At 38.2% G+C, this 15,031-nt stretch overlaps 1 protein-coding gene across 7 annotated transcripts in view; it reads right to left on the bottom strand.

Moving 5' to 3' along the window:
* Window positions 1-15,031, bottom strand: part of CFAP206 (cilia and flagella associated protein 206) — a 46,606-nt gene that overhangs the window by 20,031 nt on the left and 11,544 nt on the right. For 6 of the 7 annotated variants that reach the window (XM_045498978.1, XM_045498975.1, XM_045498974.1 and 3 more), the window contains exons 5-9: window positions 14,799-14,987; window positions 13,846-14,004; window positions 12,382-12,590; window positions 1,617-1,736; window positions 53-251 (exon numbers count right to left, since the gene is read on the bottom strand). In XM_045498978.1, the coding sequence (XP_045354934.1) occupies window positions 53-251; window positions 1,617-1,736; window positions 12,382-12,590; window positions 13,846-14,004; window positions 14,799-14,987 (876 nt within the window). The remainder of the gene's footprint in view (window positions 1-52; window positions 252-1,616; window positions 1,737-12,381; window positions 12,591-13,845; window positions 14,005-14,798; window positions 14,988-15,031) is intronic. The other variant, XM_045498980.1, reaches the window with a different exon arrangement.

Genomic DNA, 15,031 nt, shown 5'->3' with positions numbered 1-15,031 from the left:
ATTCTAGAGGCACTTTTAAGAGGAAGAGGAAGTCAAGGATGGTTTCTATTACCCATGTGTTCCTTCATCCTACACACATCAGTCTTCACAGTCAGCCCATCAAGAAGATTCTGCATTACTTTCTCAGGAAAGAGGAGTTCATGAGCACCCAAGAATGGCTCAAGGTGAGTTGTCAAATTACTGAGGACACTGATCAAAACAGTTTCATCCTGGAAGCTAGTCCACAGATTGGAAAGTGCAATGAAGATGGGCTGAAGAAGAGAAAAGAATGTTTAAAATGTAACTGTTTAATAAAATTACAAATCACTGTGCTCTTAAAAACAAAAACGAATTTGTGTTAGTAAAGAAATTCTTCCTGAAGACAAGTCAAAGTCTTGTGAAGTTAAACAATAAAATCTACATAGCAATAGGATTCATAAATTATGAGAAAAAAACTTGTATTTTATTTCAAACTATTCATGTTGGTGTGACTGTCATAAAGTTAATTTACGCCCCCCCCCCAAAAGCCAAACACATCGATCACCTAAGAAAGATTTATGGATGCTTGACCCCAAAAAGCCAAGAGGAAAATATCTTCTTTTTGTAAAAAAGCTAAATATGATTCATTACTATTAGATTTATCTGGTTCAATCATGATTAAAAGAACCTGAAAGTCTACAGATATATCTTGAGGCATATCTTGTGAGCTGCAAGTTAAAGATTTTAGATCAATGAGATAAAAACTTTTTTTTAATGTTTATATGATTTATTTTGGGGAGAGGCTGAGAGAGAGAGAGAGAGAGGGAGGGAGGGAGATTGGGGGAGGGGCAGAGAGAGAGGGAGAGAGAGAGAATCCCAAGCAGGCTCCGCATTGTCAGCACAGAGCCCGACACGGGGCTCAAACCCATGAACCATGAGATCATGGCCTGAGCAGAAATCAAGAGTCGGATGTTTAACCTACTGAGCCACCCAGGTGCCATGAGATAAAACGTTTTTTATTCATACTAAAGGTCACTGACTTATTGAATAAACATATACAGAAACTAATTAGGCCCTACTAAAAAGTAAAACAACTTAGCCTTTTGTTTCTTGGCTTTTAAAACCTAACATTGGGAATGGTTACACAAAATTGTCAAGGCCTCAAAATGCTCTATAAAATACTGCATGTGCACCCTACACCTCCTTTGGGCTACCAGATTTGCCCCTAAGATGGTACAGATAATCAGAAAGTCAGTGTAAGTGCAGGCCTGGTAAACACAGGGATTATCCTCTGTCTCTTCATAAAGGACACAAGTCACATCACCCCTTGGCTGAAGGCAATCTCTAACCAGCCACTGTGAACGTGTTCTCAACACTGCATTACAGATTCGTTTTGTTGCCACAGCCTGTGCTGGTATTATGGCTATCATAATATATACCTGCATTTCCTTTAGTAGCAACTGTCTGCAGAGGGAAGTCCCGCATCCAACTTACACGGTTATTACAAAGCAACCATAAAGAACAGGATCAGCTTGTACAAAAACCAATATTATATTTTTAGTGATTAACTATAATTATGATTACTTATGATTCGATTGTATAGGACTCAAAGGTATATTCACTCTTAAGCAAGGTCAAAGTTGATGGCAAATACTTACAAAGACTTGTGATGTTGGGACAGCAGTCTTTGATTTTACAGTCATTTTTAATTGTTCCAGTTGGGCTCCTAACTGCTTTATCATCATTTCTACTTCTTGAGCACAGGTAATTATATCTGACTATGAAGACAACATAATTTGCATTAATATTTTTATAACGTCACTAAAAAATTCATGTGTTTTAAGCCCTACCTAATCCTTACATCCCCTGAAGTTAAGCACAACGGGAGCAGAAATTCTATTCTCCATGGTATCTGCAAACCAAGAACAGTGCTGGTGTGCCAATGGCACTCCAGAAATACTTGTTGGATATGTGAATCTTTTGAAATACAATAGCTATAATTTTTTCCCAACGGTATTCTTTTTCTCAAGGTATTCTTTGACAGGCAGTATAACTGCATTCCTGAGAAGGGGATCCTACAACACAACTCTGTTCAGCTGTTATTTTCCCACTCCTTAATGATAAAATTAATGAGGTGTTCCTCTGAAAACAATTTTGATACCAAGATTTTTTAAAATTACATCCAAGAATGCAGAACATCTTAAAAATCACATCACTGAAAGAAAAACAATGTATTTCTGATATGACAATAGTAATCTGAAAATAAGGTATTAAATGCTGAATCTGAAATAATTACTAACATTTATTCTATGTGCTAAGCATCATAGTAAATACTTATAAGTACAAAAAGGAGGTAAGTATAAATAAGAAAACTAAGATGTAGACAGGTAAGTAAAGTGCCCAAGGATACACAGCTAATAAAGGGTGGAATCATGGTTCTATCCCAGACCAATGGAGCCCAGAACCCAGCTCTTACCCATTATATTGTACTGCCTAAGATGTGACCAGAAATAGCGGTGGTATGGGTTTATCAGTACATTGTAAAAGAGTGACAGTTACTTGAAGAGAAAAAAAAATGTATTTGAGTCTTCAAATATGAGCCTAAGTATATGCTTTACTAGACTATTTTTTTAAGTTTATTTATTTTGAGAGAGAGACAGAGAGAGAAGGGCATGCATTGTGCACACACGAGCAAAGGAGGGGCAGAGAGAGGGAGGAAGAGAGAGAATCCCAAGCCAGCTCCATGCTGTCAGCACAGAGCGACAGCGGGGTTTGATCTCACTGAACGTGAGATCATGAGCAGAGCAGAAATCAAGAGTCAGACCACCAGAATGAGCCACCCAGGAACCCCTACTAGACTATTTTTAATTGACAAAAATATTACTTCATTTAAAATATCAAATATTATTGTATTTCAACTAATGAAATATTTTATTCACAGATATTAACATGCATCCTGTTTTAATTTTACCTATACATTTCTTTAAGCATCTCCTTCCCCTTGCTACATGCTCCATGTACTCCTATCTATCCCATCTAATAGGTCCCTTGCCTACCTCATAGAGTTTTCCCCCTTGTTTGTTAGTTTTGTTTTAGAAATCAAATATGAAGGGTGTCTGGGTGGCTCACTCAGTTAAGTGTCTGACTCTCAGTTTCGTCTCAGGTCATGATCTCACAGTTTCATGAGTTTGAGCCCCACGTCGGGTTCTACGCTGACAGCATGGAGCCTACTTGAGATTCTCTCTCTCTCTCTCTCTCTCTCTCTCTCTCCCTCACTGTCTGACCCTCCCCACTCATGCTGTCTATCTCTCAAAATAAATAAACTTAAAAATAAAAATAAAATATGAAAATGGGGTCCTTAAAGTCTCTTCAGATTTGTGCAACAGCAACAAGAAGCAGAAATAATATGCTCTCCAAAGTAAAAGTTACATTCAATACATAACTTCGTTAAATCTATAATTGAAAATACTCTAGACTTCCTCCCCAGAGCTATGTTTTCAGAGGACACCGACAGAGTAGGCATACAGAAATACTTGATTTTTCCTGATTATGACCTAAAACAATCACTCTGTTAACATTTTATCAAAAAGAACTTGTTCACAACTAGGTGGAAGTTTTAGTGTAAAGTGGTCCTCACAAATAAGTAGAAAGATAGTCTGTGTTCATGGATGGGAAGAGTTAATATTGTTAAAATGTCCATACTACCCAAATCCATCTATAGATTCGGTGCAATTCCTATCAAAATTCCAGTGGCATTTTTCAAAGAAATAGAAAACAATCCTCTAACTTGTATGGAGCCATAAAAGACCCCTATGTACCCAAGCAAGCTTAAGAAAGAAGAACAAAGGTGGAGGCATCATGCTTCCTAATTTCAAACTATATTGCAAAGCTATAGTAATCAAAACAGTATGTAGTGGCATAGAAACAGACACATAGATCAACAGAATACAGAGCCCAGAAATAAACCCATCATATACGGTCAACTAATTTATGACAAAGAAAGCAATAACATACAATGTAGAAAGGACAGTCTCTTGAATAAATGGTGCTGGGAAAACTGGACAGCAACGTGCAAAAGAATGAAACATACAGAAAATCATGTCATATTGGATTAAAGACATGAATCTAAGACCTGAAACCCTGAAATTTCTAGAAGAAAACATGGAGCAGTAAGCCTCTTGACATCAGTCTTGGTGATGATTTTTTTGATTTGACACCAGAAGCAAAAGAAACAAGAGCAAAAGTAAACAAGTGAGTCTATAACAAACCAAAAAGCTTCTATACAGCAAAGGAAACCATCAACAAAATGGAAAGGCAACTTGCTGAATGGGATAAGATATTTGCAAGTCATATATCTGATAAGAGGTTAACATCCAAAGTATAGAAAGAACTCCTATAAATAAACAGCAAAAACAGCAGCAGCAACAACAAGAACAACAAAACCCAAACAATCCGATTAACAAATGGCCAGAGGATCCAAATAACATTTTTCCAAAGAAGACATACAAATAGCCAACAGGTACATGGAAAAATGCTTGACATCACTTACCATCAGGAAAAGGAAAATTAAAACCACAGTGAGGTATCACCTCACACCTTTCAGTATCAAAAGACAAGTGGTAACAAGTGTCAGCAAAGATGTGGAGAAAAGCAAACCCTCATGCACTGTTGGTGGGGAAAATAAATTGGTGCAGCCACTATGAAAAATGGTATGAAGATTCTTCAAAAAATTTAAAATAGAACTACCACTGTAATCCCTATCAAAAAAACACCAGCATTCTTCACAGAGCTAGAACAAATAATCCTAAAATTTGTATGGAACCAGAAAAGACCCCGAATAGCCAAAGCAATCTTGAAAAAGAAAACCAAAGCAGGAGGCATCACAATCCCAGACCTCTAACTGTATTATAAAGTTGTAATCATCAAGACAGTATGGTACTGGCACAAGAACAGACACTCAGATCAGTGGAACAGAATAGAGGACCCAGAAATGGACCCACAAACATATAGCCAACTAATCTTTGACAAAGCAGAAAAGAATATCCAATGGAATAAAGACAGTCTCTTGAGCAAGTGGTGCTGGGATAACTGGACAGCGACATGCAGAAGAATGAACCTGGACCACTTTCTTCACCATACACAAAAATAAACTCAAAATAAGACCTAAATGTAAGACAGGAAGCCATCAAAATCCTCGAGGAGAAAGCAGGCAAAAACCTTTTTGATCTTGGCTGCAGCAACTTCTTACTCAACATGTCTCTGGAGGCAAGGGAAACAAAAGCAAAAATCAACTACTGGGACCTCAATAAAATAAAACACTTCTGCACAGCAAAGGAAACAATCAGCAGAACTAAAAGGCAATCAATGGGATGGGAGAAGATATTTGCAAATGACATATCAGATAAAGGGTTTGTATCCAAAATCTATAAAGAACTCATCAAACTCCACACCCAAAAAACAAATAATCCAGCAAAGAAATGGGCAAAAGACATGAATAGACACTTCTCCAAAGAAGACATCCAGATGGCCAACCGACACATGAAAAAATGCTCCACATCACTCATCATCAGGGAAATACAAATCAAAACCACAGTGAGATAACACCTCACACCTGTCAGAATGGCTAACATTAACAACTAAGGCAACAACAGATGTTGGCGAGGATGCGGAGAAAGAAGATCTCTTTTGCACTGCTGGTGGATCTGTGATTTTATCTTACTAGGAAGTTAACAGTTTAGTCTGCCTTAGTTTCATAAATGGTGTTAGGGCTGGTAGGAATGCAAACTGGTGCCACCACTCTGGAAAACAGTATAGAGGTTCCTCAAAAAATTAAAAATAGAACTACCCTACAACCTAGCAATTTCAGTACTAGGTATTTATTCAAGAGATACAGGTGTGCTGTTTCGAAGGGGCACATGCACCCCAATGTTTATAGCAGCACTATCAACAATAGCCAAAGTTTGGAAAGAGCCCAAATGTCCATCAATGGATGAATGGATAAAGAAGATGTGGTATATATGTACAGTGGAGTATTATTCAGCAATCAAAAAGCCATTTGCAACTATTTGGACAGACTGGAGGGTATTATGCTAAGTGAAATTAGTCAGTCAGAGAAAGACAAATATATGACTTCACTCATATGAGGACTTTAAGATACAAAACGTTCAAAACAATGAACATAATGGAAGCAAAATTAATATAAAAAAAGAGAGGGGGACCAAACCTAACAGACTCTTAAATATAGAAAACAAACAGAGGGTTGCTAGAGGGGTTTTAGGAGGGGGGATGGGCTAAATAGGTAAGGGACATTAAGGAATTTACTCCTGAAATCATGCTAACTAACTTGGGTGTAAATTAAAAAATAAATTAATTTAAAAATAAATAAATAAACTTAAAAAATGCAAAAAAAAAAAAATTAAACTACCATATGATCGATCTAGCAATTCCACTTCTCAGTATATGTCCAAAGGACATAGGCACCCCCATGTTCACTGCAGCATTATTTACAATAGTCAAGACATGGAAGCAACCTAAGTGACCATTGATGGATGAACAGATAAAGAAAATATGGCATATACATATGGGTGTGTGTACACACACAGACCCAGACACACACACGCACACACACACACGCACACACGCACACACACACTGGAATATTATTCAGTCACAAAAAAAAAAAAGAGGGAAACCCTGCCCGTTGTGACAACATTGAGGGCATTATGGGCATTATGCTAAGTGATATAAGTCAGAGAGAGAAAGACAAATATTGTATGATCTTATAGGTGGGATCTACAAAAATAAAAATAAAAAGCAATTTTTTAAATACAGAGAACAGACTAGTAGTTACCATAGGCAGGGGGTGGGCTGTGGGTGAAATGGGTGAAGGAGATCAGAAAGTACAAACTTATTTGTAAGATAAATCCTGGGGATATAATGTAACAATATGGTGACTATAGCTAATAATACTGTATCGTATGTTTGAAAGTTGCAGAGAGTAAATCTTAAAACTTCTCATCACAAGAAAAAGGTTTTTGTGTCTACGTGAGGTGAAGGATGTTACTTATTGTGGTAGTCAATTTGCAATATACACATACACTATGTGTATGTTGTAAATCACTATGTTGTAAAACTGAAACCAATATATGTTATGTGTCAATTATATTTCAATTTATTTTTTATTTATTTTTTTTTTCAACGTTTACTTATTTTTGGGACAGAGAGAGACAGAGCATGAATGGGGAAGGGGCAGAGAGAGAGGGAGACACAGAATCGGAAACAGGCTCCAGGCTCTGAGCCATCAGCCCAGAGCCCGACGCGGGGCTCGAACTCACGGACCGCGAGATCGTGACCTGGCTGAAGTCGGAGGCTTAACCGACTGCGCCACCCAGGCGCCCCAATTATATTTCAATTTAAAAAGCCAGTTTCACGTAAGAATATCTTTGACAATGCACAGGGCACCTGGGTGTCTCAGTTGGTTAAGTGACCGACTTTGCCTCAGGTCATGATCTCATGGCAGCTCATAAAGTTCAAGCCCAGCCTTGGGCTCTCTGCTGAGAGCTCAGAGCCTGGAGCCTGCTTCTGATTCTAGATCTTCCTCTCTCTCTGCCCCTCCCCCACTCTTGCTCGCACACGCACTCTCTCTCAAAAACAAACATTTAAAGAAGTTTTTAAAAAGAATATCTTTGATGATGCAGTAAAAAGTATTAATTTTACTAAATCTTGATCCATAAGTACAAGCAAGCTTTTTAACAATCAGTGAGATGGGATGGAAAGTACATATAAAACACATCTGCTGGATATTAAAATGCATAGTTCTCTCAAGGAAAACATTTACTGATTGAATTTTGAGCTGAACTACCATCTTTGCTCCCCGCAGAACATGATTTTTACTTGAAGAGCAATTGACTGACAAACTATGACTTTTGAGCCTTAGCTATTTGGCAGATATTTTCCTGATATAAATGAAATGGGTCTGTCACTTCAGGAAAACAAGAGCTCTGGTTGCCAAAGATAAATTTTGCATTGTGAAACACTTGTATCTGACACCATGAAGTTGACAGCATCCTAACACTTAAACATATTTCTCATGAGACTGTTGGTGAAAAAAAATAATAATAAAATTTGTCCTCTAGGAATGCTATGTCTTTTTAAAAATTTTTTGTTCAGGGGCACCTGGGTGGCTCGGTTGGTTAAGCGTCCGACTTCAGCTCAGGTCATGATCTCACGGTCCATGAGTTCAAGCCCCGCGTTGGGCTCTGTGCTGACAGCTCAGAGCCTGGAGCCTGTTTCACATTCTGTGTCTCCCTCTCTCTCTGCCCCTCCCCTGTTCATGCTCTGTCTCAAAAATAAATAAATGTTAAAAAAAATTTTTTTTTTAATTTTTGTTCATAATGAGTCAAAAAACTGCTTTGGAAAAGCATATGATGCCAGCATGCTTCTTCCCCACTCTTTTCTTTTTTTTTTTTTTTATAAGAGACAGCATCTCGAGCGGACAGCATCCGCTCTCGAGCAGAGAAGGGGCAGAGGGATAGAGAGAGAAAATCTCAAGCAGGCTCCACGCTCAATGTGGAGCCAGACACGCTAAATTCCACAACCTTGGAATCATGACCTGAGCTGAAATCAAGAGTTGTAAGCTCAACTGACTGAGCCACCCAGATAGCCCTTCCTTTTAAAAGCCACCCAGTCCCTTTTAATTAATAAATTCCTCATAATTTGTTCCTTTTAATTAATAAATTCCTCATAATTTGTTCCATGGACATTTTCAACAAGTCTAAAACAAACATAAATTCCACCTACCTGATTTTTTTTTTTTTTACTGGCATTATCAGGAAAAAATCAAGAAGTCTAATGTTGTCTACTCTGTGAATAGGCCCTGTGAACATAGCTTAGGGAGAAGAAATCTACTAAAGTCTTGACTTACACATTTTACGAATGTTACGTGTGAAATGCAGCATTTACTTGCACCATAACAATGAGTGGCTTTCTCTGGTGACTGCCTTGCACTTCAGAGCCCCACAGAGGATGGAATTCTGTTCCCTCAGCTAAGACAGCCAACAAGACTGTGATCACCCCTCCCTCGTCTCTTTCAGAATATCTGAATTTGTTGCGGGGCCTGGGTGGCTCAGTCAGTTAAGTGTCCGACTTCAGCTCCGGTCTTGATCTCGCCTCCGTGAGTTCAAGCCTTGCAACAGGCTCTGTGCTGACAGCTCGAAGCCTGGAACCTGCTTCTGCTTCAGACCCTGTGTCTCCCTCTCTCTCTGCCCCTCCCCAACTCACACTGTGTCTCTCTCTGTCTCTCAAAAATGAATAAACATTAAAGAAATGTAAAAAAGAAGAGTATCTGAATTTGTTTCCTGAAGCAGATAAAAATCCTAATAGAAAATAAAATAACTCACTACCTTACCCAGGCTATAATTAAATTTTTTAAATGAATGTTTACATAAACTTTATGTAATATTGGCAAAAAAAAAGTTTAAAATCAAATTCAAACCTGCAAAAAGTTATATTAATACATCCTTTCAAATAATGTGACTTTAGAAAAGAATATTCACAGATTTCATAGATAGGAAAAATTCTCAGCTCAACATAAACCGACATATTTTATAACCCAGAGATAATACCGATTAAACCTATATCCATTCTATAACAAGCAACCTTAACTGTAACTCAGGTAGATTGATGGGAGAAGATTGGATATTTAAAAACAAAACAACAAAAACACCGATTAAGCCAAAAAGAGTCAGATGATTAAGTCAGAATGAGTTCTGACCCTGACTAAAGTTAGCATAAAACAGTCACAAAAAATGGGGAGACCAGAAAGTTAACTTTCTCAATAGAGTAAGCAGCAAAGGGCTTAGACCTGAGATACTGTCTAGAAAAATAAGAGCTCTTCAGTTTGTTCTCCTCCAGAAATAAAATCAGAGCCATTTTGCCTAAGTCCTAACAACAATGATGGTAGCAATAATAAACATTATCTGGGGCCCCTGGGTAGCTCAGTTGGTTAAGCGACCGACTTTGGCTCAGGTCATGATCTCACAGTTCATGGGTTCAAGCCCCATGTCGGGCTCTGTGCTGACAGTTCAGAGCCTGGAGCTGCTTCGGATTCTATGTCTCCCTGTCTCTCTGCCCCTCCCCTGCTTGTGCTTTCTCTCTTTCTCAAAAATAAATAAACATTAAAAAATTTTTAAAATAATAATAAACATTAGCAGCAACAGCAATTTATTGAGCGCATAACTATGTGCCAGGCACTGTTCTACCTTACTTATATACTGAAGACTATCAATAATCCCACTTTACAGATGTGGAAACCAAGACAGAGAAGTTAAGCAATTTCCTCAAAGACATGGATTGAGTAAGTGGCAAAGTTAGGATTAGAACACAAGCATTCTAGTTGCAGAGCCCACACTCATTGCTTATATACTCTACTCACTGTCCCTCTAGCTCTGAGGATGAAAACAACAATGAGACTTTCAGACTGGAAATTAGCTGAGCATGATCCACAAATGAAAGCTCTGAGAAGATGCTACATAATGGATGACATTCTCGACAACATCCTTACATTATGTGTGACAGTTTCTGAAGGTTCTTTCTTATGGTATCCCTTCCAAACACAGATGATGAAGTCAATGTGAGATTCTTAATCCTAGAGATCTACGTGTACTTCAAGATAAACTGATTATAAAATCCTCTCAGTATCTGACTAGTTAGATAAGGCTGATAGCCACAAGTCAATGTTAGAGGAACATCCACCTAAAGAATAATTTGGTTTAGGGGCGCCTGGGTGACTCAGTCGAGCATTCAACTTCAGCTCAGGTCATGGTCTCATGGTTCATGGGTTCGAGCCCCTCATCAGGCTCTCTGCTGTAAGGAGCCTGCTTCAAATCTTCTATCCACCCCTCTCTCTGCCCCTTCCTCTCTTTCTCTCTCTCTCTCAAAAATAAACATTAAAAAATGATTCTAAACCATCAGAATAGCTGATTTACAATCCTCATCTCTGAAGGCAATTAGATAGTTGGCCAGTTGTGAGGACCACAACCTAGTTTCTTGCCATGAAGTCATGTCATCCAGATGTCTTTCTTTCTATTCCCTACAGTGAAGGTAAGGAGAGAAGACAGATCAAGTGCATCCAGAAGGAGTATCAAGTCATCAAGATACGAATTAAAAACACATCCTGTTCTGTCCTTCAAGACACTGGTATTCACTCATATGAAAGACAGTTCACTGACCCTGAGTCTCACAGTTATTGGAAAGTAGACATTGTGTAAAGGTAAACAGTGACCAGTGGGACGAATGTGTTAATTAACTCAATGGAAGAAACACTTTCACAATGTATACATACATCAAATCATCACATTGTACATTTTTAATATCTTACAGTGTTGTCAATTATGTCTCAATAAAGCTAAAAACAAAAACAAACAAACAAACAAAAAACATCGACTGGTAGGAACACAGCTCACTGTCAAGATGCAGTTAACAAACCGTGTCCCCTAGAACCCTAGGGTGGAATGGGGATGTTCCTTGGTGAAAAGGTCCCTCAATCCTTTCACCTAGATACCTGTTTTATACTTTTAGGGTTCTGAGTAAAATTGTATCTGAATGTGCTCTGCCACTTTTTAAAAAAGTTTAAAATCACCACTTTACCATATTTTCCAACTATGTGGGGTTACTGTCTGGCTTGTTCAATAGATCTAAAAATACTAGAAATAGGGATGCCTGGGTGGCTCAGTCAGTTAGGCATCCAACTTCAGCTCAGGTCATGATCTCATAGTTTGTGAGTTCGAGCCCTGCATCAGGCTTTCTGCTGTCAGCACAGAGCCTGCTTTGGATCCTCTGTCTGTCTGTCTGTCTGTCTCCCTCTGCCCCTCCCCTGCTCACTCGTGTGTGTGTGTGTGTGTGTGTGTGTGTGCATGCACATGCGTGCTCTCAAAAATAAACATGAAAAAATACTTTAAAAATAAAAATATTAGCAATAAAAATCTTTTCAACCAATTTTTGCAAGAACAATTACATAAAAATTATTTGGCCAACTACCTGCCAAAATGTAAATTAGATACTTGCTTTGCATGAAAACAATACAGTATTACTTACATACACACACACACCTCTGCTTAACTACAGCATGCTAACAATCATTCCACTGAGCACCAGAGACAATCAACAACTACACAAATCAATTCCTATCAATATTTTTCATTAAAATAAAAATCCAGCTTCCCCATTTCTATTTTAGTTCTCAGCCCAACATATGCAATATAAACCGAGCAGTTATTAAGACTGCCTCCTGTATCAGTAACCTGATTCTACCTTTTGTTTAATATATATTAAACAAAATATATAAATATTTTTAATATTTATGCCCATAATATATAAAGTAGTTGCATTCTATGGAAAAGGCCAGATCTTACGACATTAACTCACCAAAATGATCTGAAGGAAGGTCTCATATTGCCGCATATTATACAGTGCTTCTTTTAACATATATGGCTGAAGTTCCATACTCAAGAGTGGGTTCTTTGCTACTGTCTCAAGGATGGCTGTGTAGCGGTATGCCTGGTCCTGGGCAATCTGAAGCTGGGAATCGATGTGTTGAGTGGTGGCTGGGATTGCTTCCTGTAGAATAGCTGGCACTGTTTTTAAAAGTATATTGAGAGACATGAAAGAATCTACAAAGAAGAAGCCTACGAAGTGGTCGCATTTTGAGCATTAAATTTAGTTTTTTTTCTTAACCAAATTAATAATAAGAAGGTATATATTTCATATATTTCTCCCTACACCATGAAATAAAGAACTGGGTGGGGGGTGTGTGGGGGGTGAAATCTGTCCAAACAAAAGACATTGTAGAGCAGATCAGCTTTTGCCACTAAAATATAGAAGAATCTAAAGAATAGACAGGCTTTGGCATTATGTGCTACTGATCATGTACCTCTAGAAAAGGCATATTTTGTTAAAAAAAAAAGAAAGGGGGGGAAGTATGTGACTTAAGAAACTTATCAGGATATAGGGGCACTGGGTGGCTTAGTCAGTTATGCATATGACTTCAGCTCGTGGGTTCAAGCCCCACGTCAGGTTCTGTGCTGACAGCTCAGAGCCTAGAGCCTGCTTCAAATTCTGTGTCTCTCTTTCTCTCTGCCTCTCCCCCACTCACACTCTGTCTCTCTCTCAAAAATAAACCAACATTAAAAAAAAAAAGGAAACTCATCAGGATACCGAAAAAAACAGAACAGTCTAGCAAGATAAGGAACTTTATGAAGAATAGGAACTTGACTTTCTAGAACAGTTTTTAAAACAGAAAAACTGACCCTGTTATACTAGATAAGCGATTTGGTAAAAAGATACTAACATCTTCTCAGTGGGCCTACATGTATACCAAATTCATAAGGAAGTTCCTTCTACTGAGTCCCTAATCAAGTATTTCATGAGTGTTTTCAAACTTACAGATGGTGAATGCATTAAGTATGTAACAGCACAGTAAATGCTCCTGGATTTGCAGATTTGCAAATATCCCTCTTATACCTTTGCATTCTGTTAACTGCATCAGCCACTGTTCTCAGGGTGATTTTTATTTTTTTAATTGGTTATTTGACTTGGAATAAAGAACACAGAGCCCATTGAATTAAGGAGACTGGCCTCGAGGCAGGCTCCTCATTCCTTCTACTGATTCACTCTCCCCCACTAGCTTCGTGGTTTATAATACTACAAGTCTTGCCCCAGAAAAACTAAAAATTACCATCCATTATGAAAGTAGTTGTGCCTAAGGTAGAGTCAAAACTGCACACCTTAAATCTAAGAATGCCAGCAGAGTACTGTACGTTATTTTCCTCACTGTGCAAGTTAGATTTTAAACCTGCATCACTCGTAGACTTAACCTAAGGATATACCTACAGTCATCAATGCCTTCTCCTCCTTTTCCACAGTCTCGGTTAAATAAACGAATCCCGGTAACAACCATGGTAAGTTCTTTCAGTTGGCGTTCTTTGTCCTTCTTAGAAAGTGTTAGAAACGTCCCAAGCTCAGCCTGAGGGAAAATACTCTGTAGGGCAGCTAAAACAAACCACAAAAAGGACAACAACATGGTAGAATAAAGATATCAGATCCTAAACTATAGCGTTCTTTCAGCAGAAAGTTGAGAGGCCTGTCCTTACAGAGCTACTTATATGATTCTTTGCATTTCTGATACCTGGTTACAGAATATATAACAACATTTATCACATATCAAAGCTGGGCTCCTGAAAATAATGCCATTGCCTTGTGTCCATTTTCAATAATTAAGCACCCATCAGTAATTTTTGACAATGGGCATTAAAACAAGCTTTCTAATTAGAATTCTGAATAGAAGAATCACTGCTTTAAAATAATTGTGGAAGAAAGCCAAAAAGGACTAGAAATCTTGCGTCTTCCTTACCTTAAATTATCAAAGTGGGCAAATACTTCCTGAGGCTAAAACAGCGTCCTTTTCCATCATCCATTTTAGGTGACAAATGCAACGCCTTTAATCAATATGAAATCTCCCTTTCCAACAGTCCCCATTACCTGATCAGCCTGGCACTGTTAATCACGCTGCCAGTGTTTCTCTCATGAGGAATGATGGATCCCTGGACATGTGCAGCTCCAAGAAAATTAACAATATGCACTTTCCAGAGGTGCTACTTGGGTTTTAGAGTTAATAAACACTGCAAAAGGAATCTGGCTAAGTTTTAACCTCTTATTTGTGCTGATTTTTTTTCCAGATAAAAAGGGAAATTCAGTATTCAATACTTTTAATTTAACATCTTTTACAAGATATACAATGTTCATATCTTTTCACATATGGAATGGGAATCATACAGATTTTTTACCTGTTGCCTCTCTGACAACCTTGATATCTGTAGGGGATCCCAGCCCAGAACGTAGTAACACATAGCTGACAATCTTTCGGTAGAGGCTTTCCAATTCTTCTCTAGTGCATGCTCTGTTATCTGTAATTTCTCTGATAACAGAGCCTAATCTAGACTCCAGGATTCGGTGATGTTCTTCAAGAAATTCCTCTAAAATTGGCAAAGGACAATGTTCCACATATTTGACTTAGAAT

The sequence above is a fragment of the Leopardus geoffroyi genome, chromosome B2 (genome assembly GCF_018350155.1).
Source record: "Leopardus geoffroyi isolate Oge1 chromosome B2, O.geoffroyi_Oge1_pat1.0, whole genome shotgun sequence".
Classification (NCBI taxonomy): Eukaryota; Metazoa; Chordata; class Mammalia; order Carnivora; family Felidae; genus Leopardus; species Leopardus geoffroyi.
This window is presented reverse-complemented; position numbering and strand designations above follow the sequence as displayed.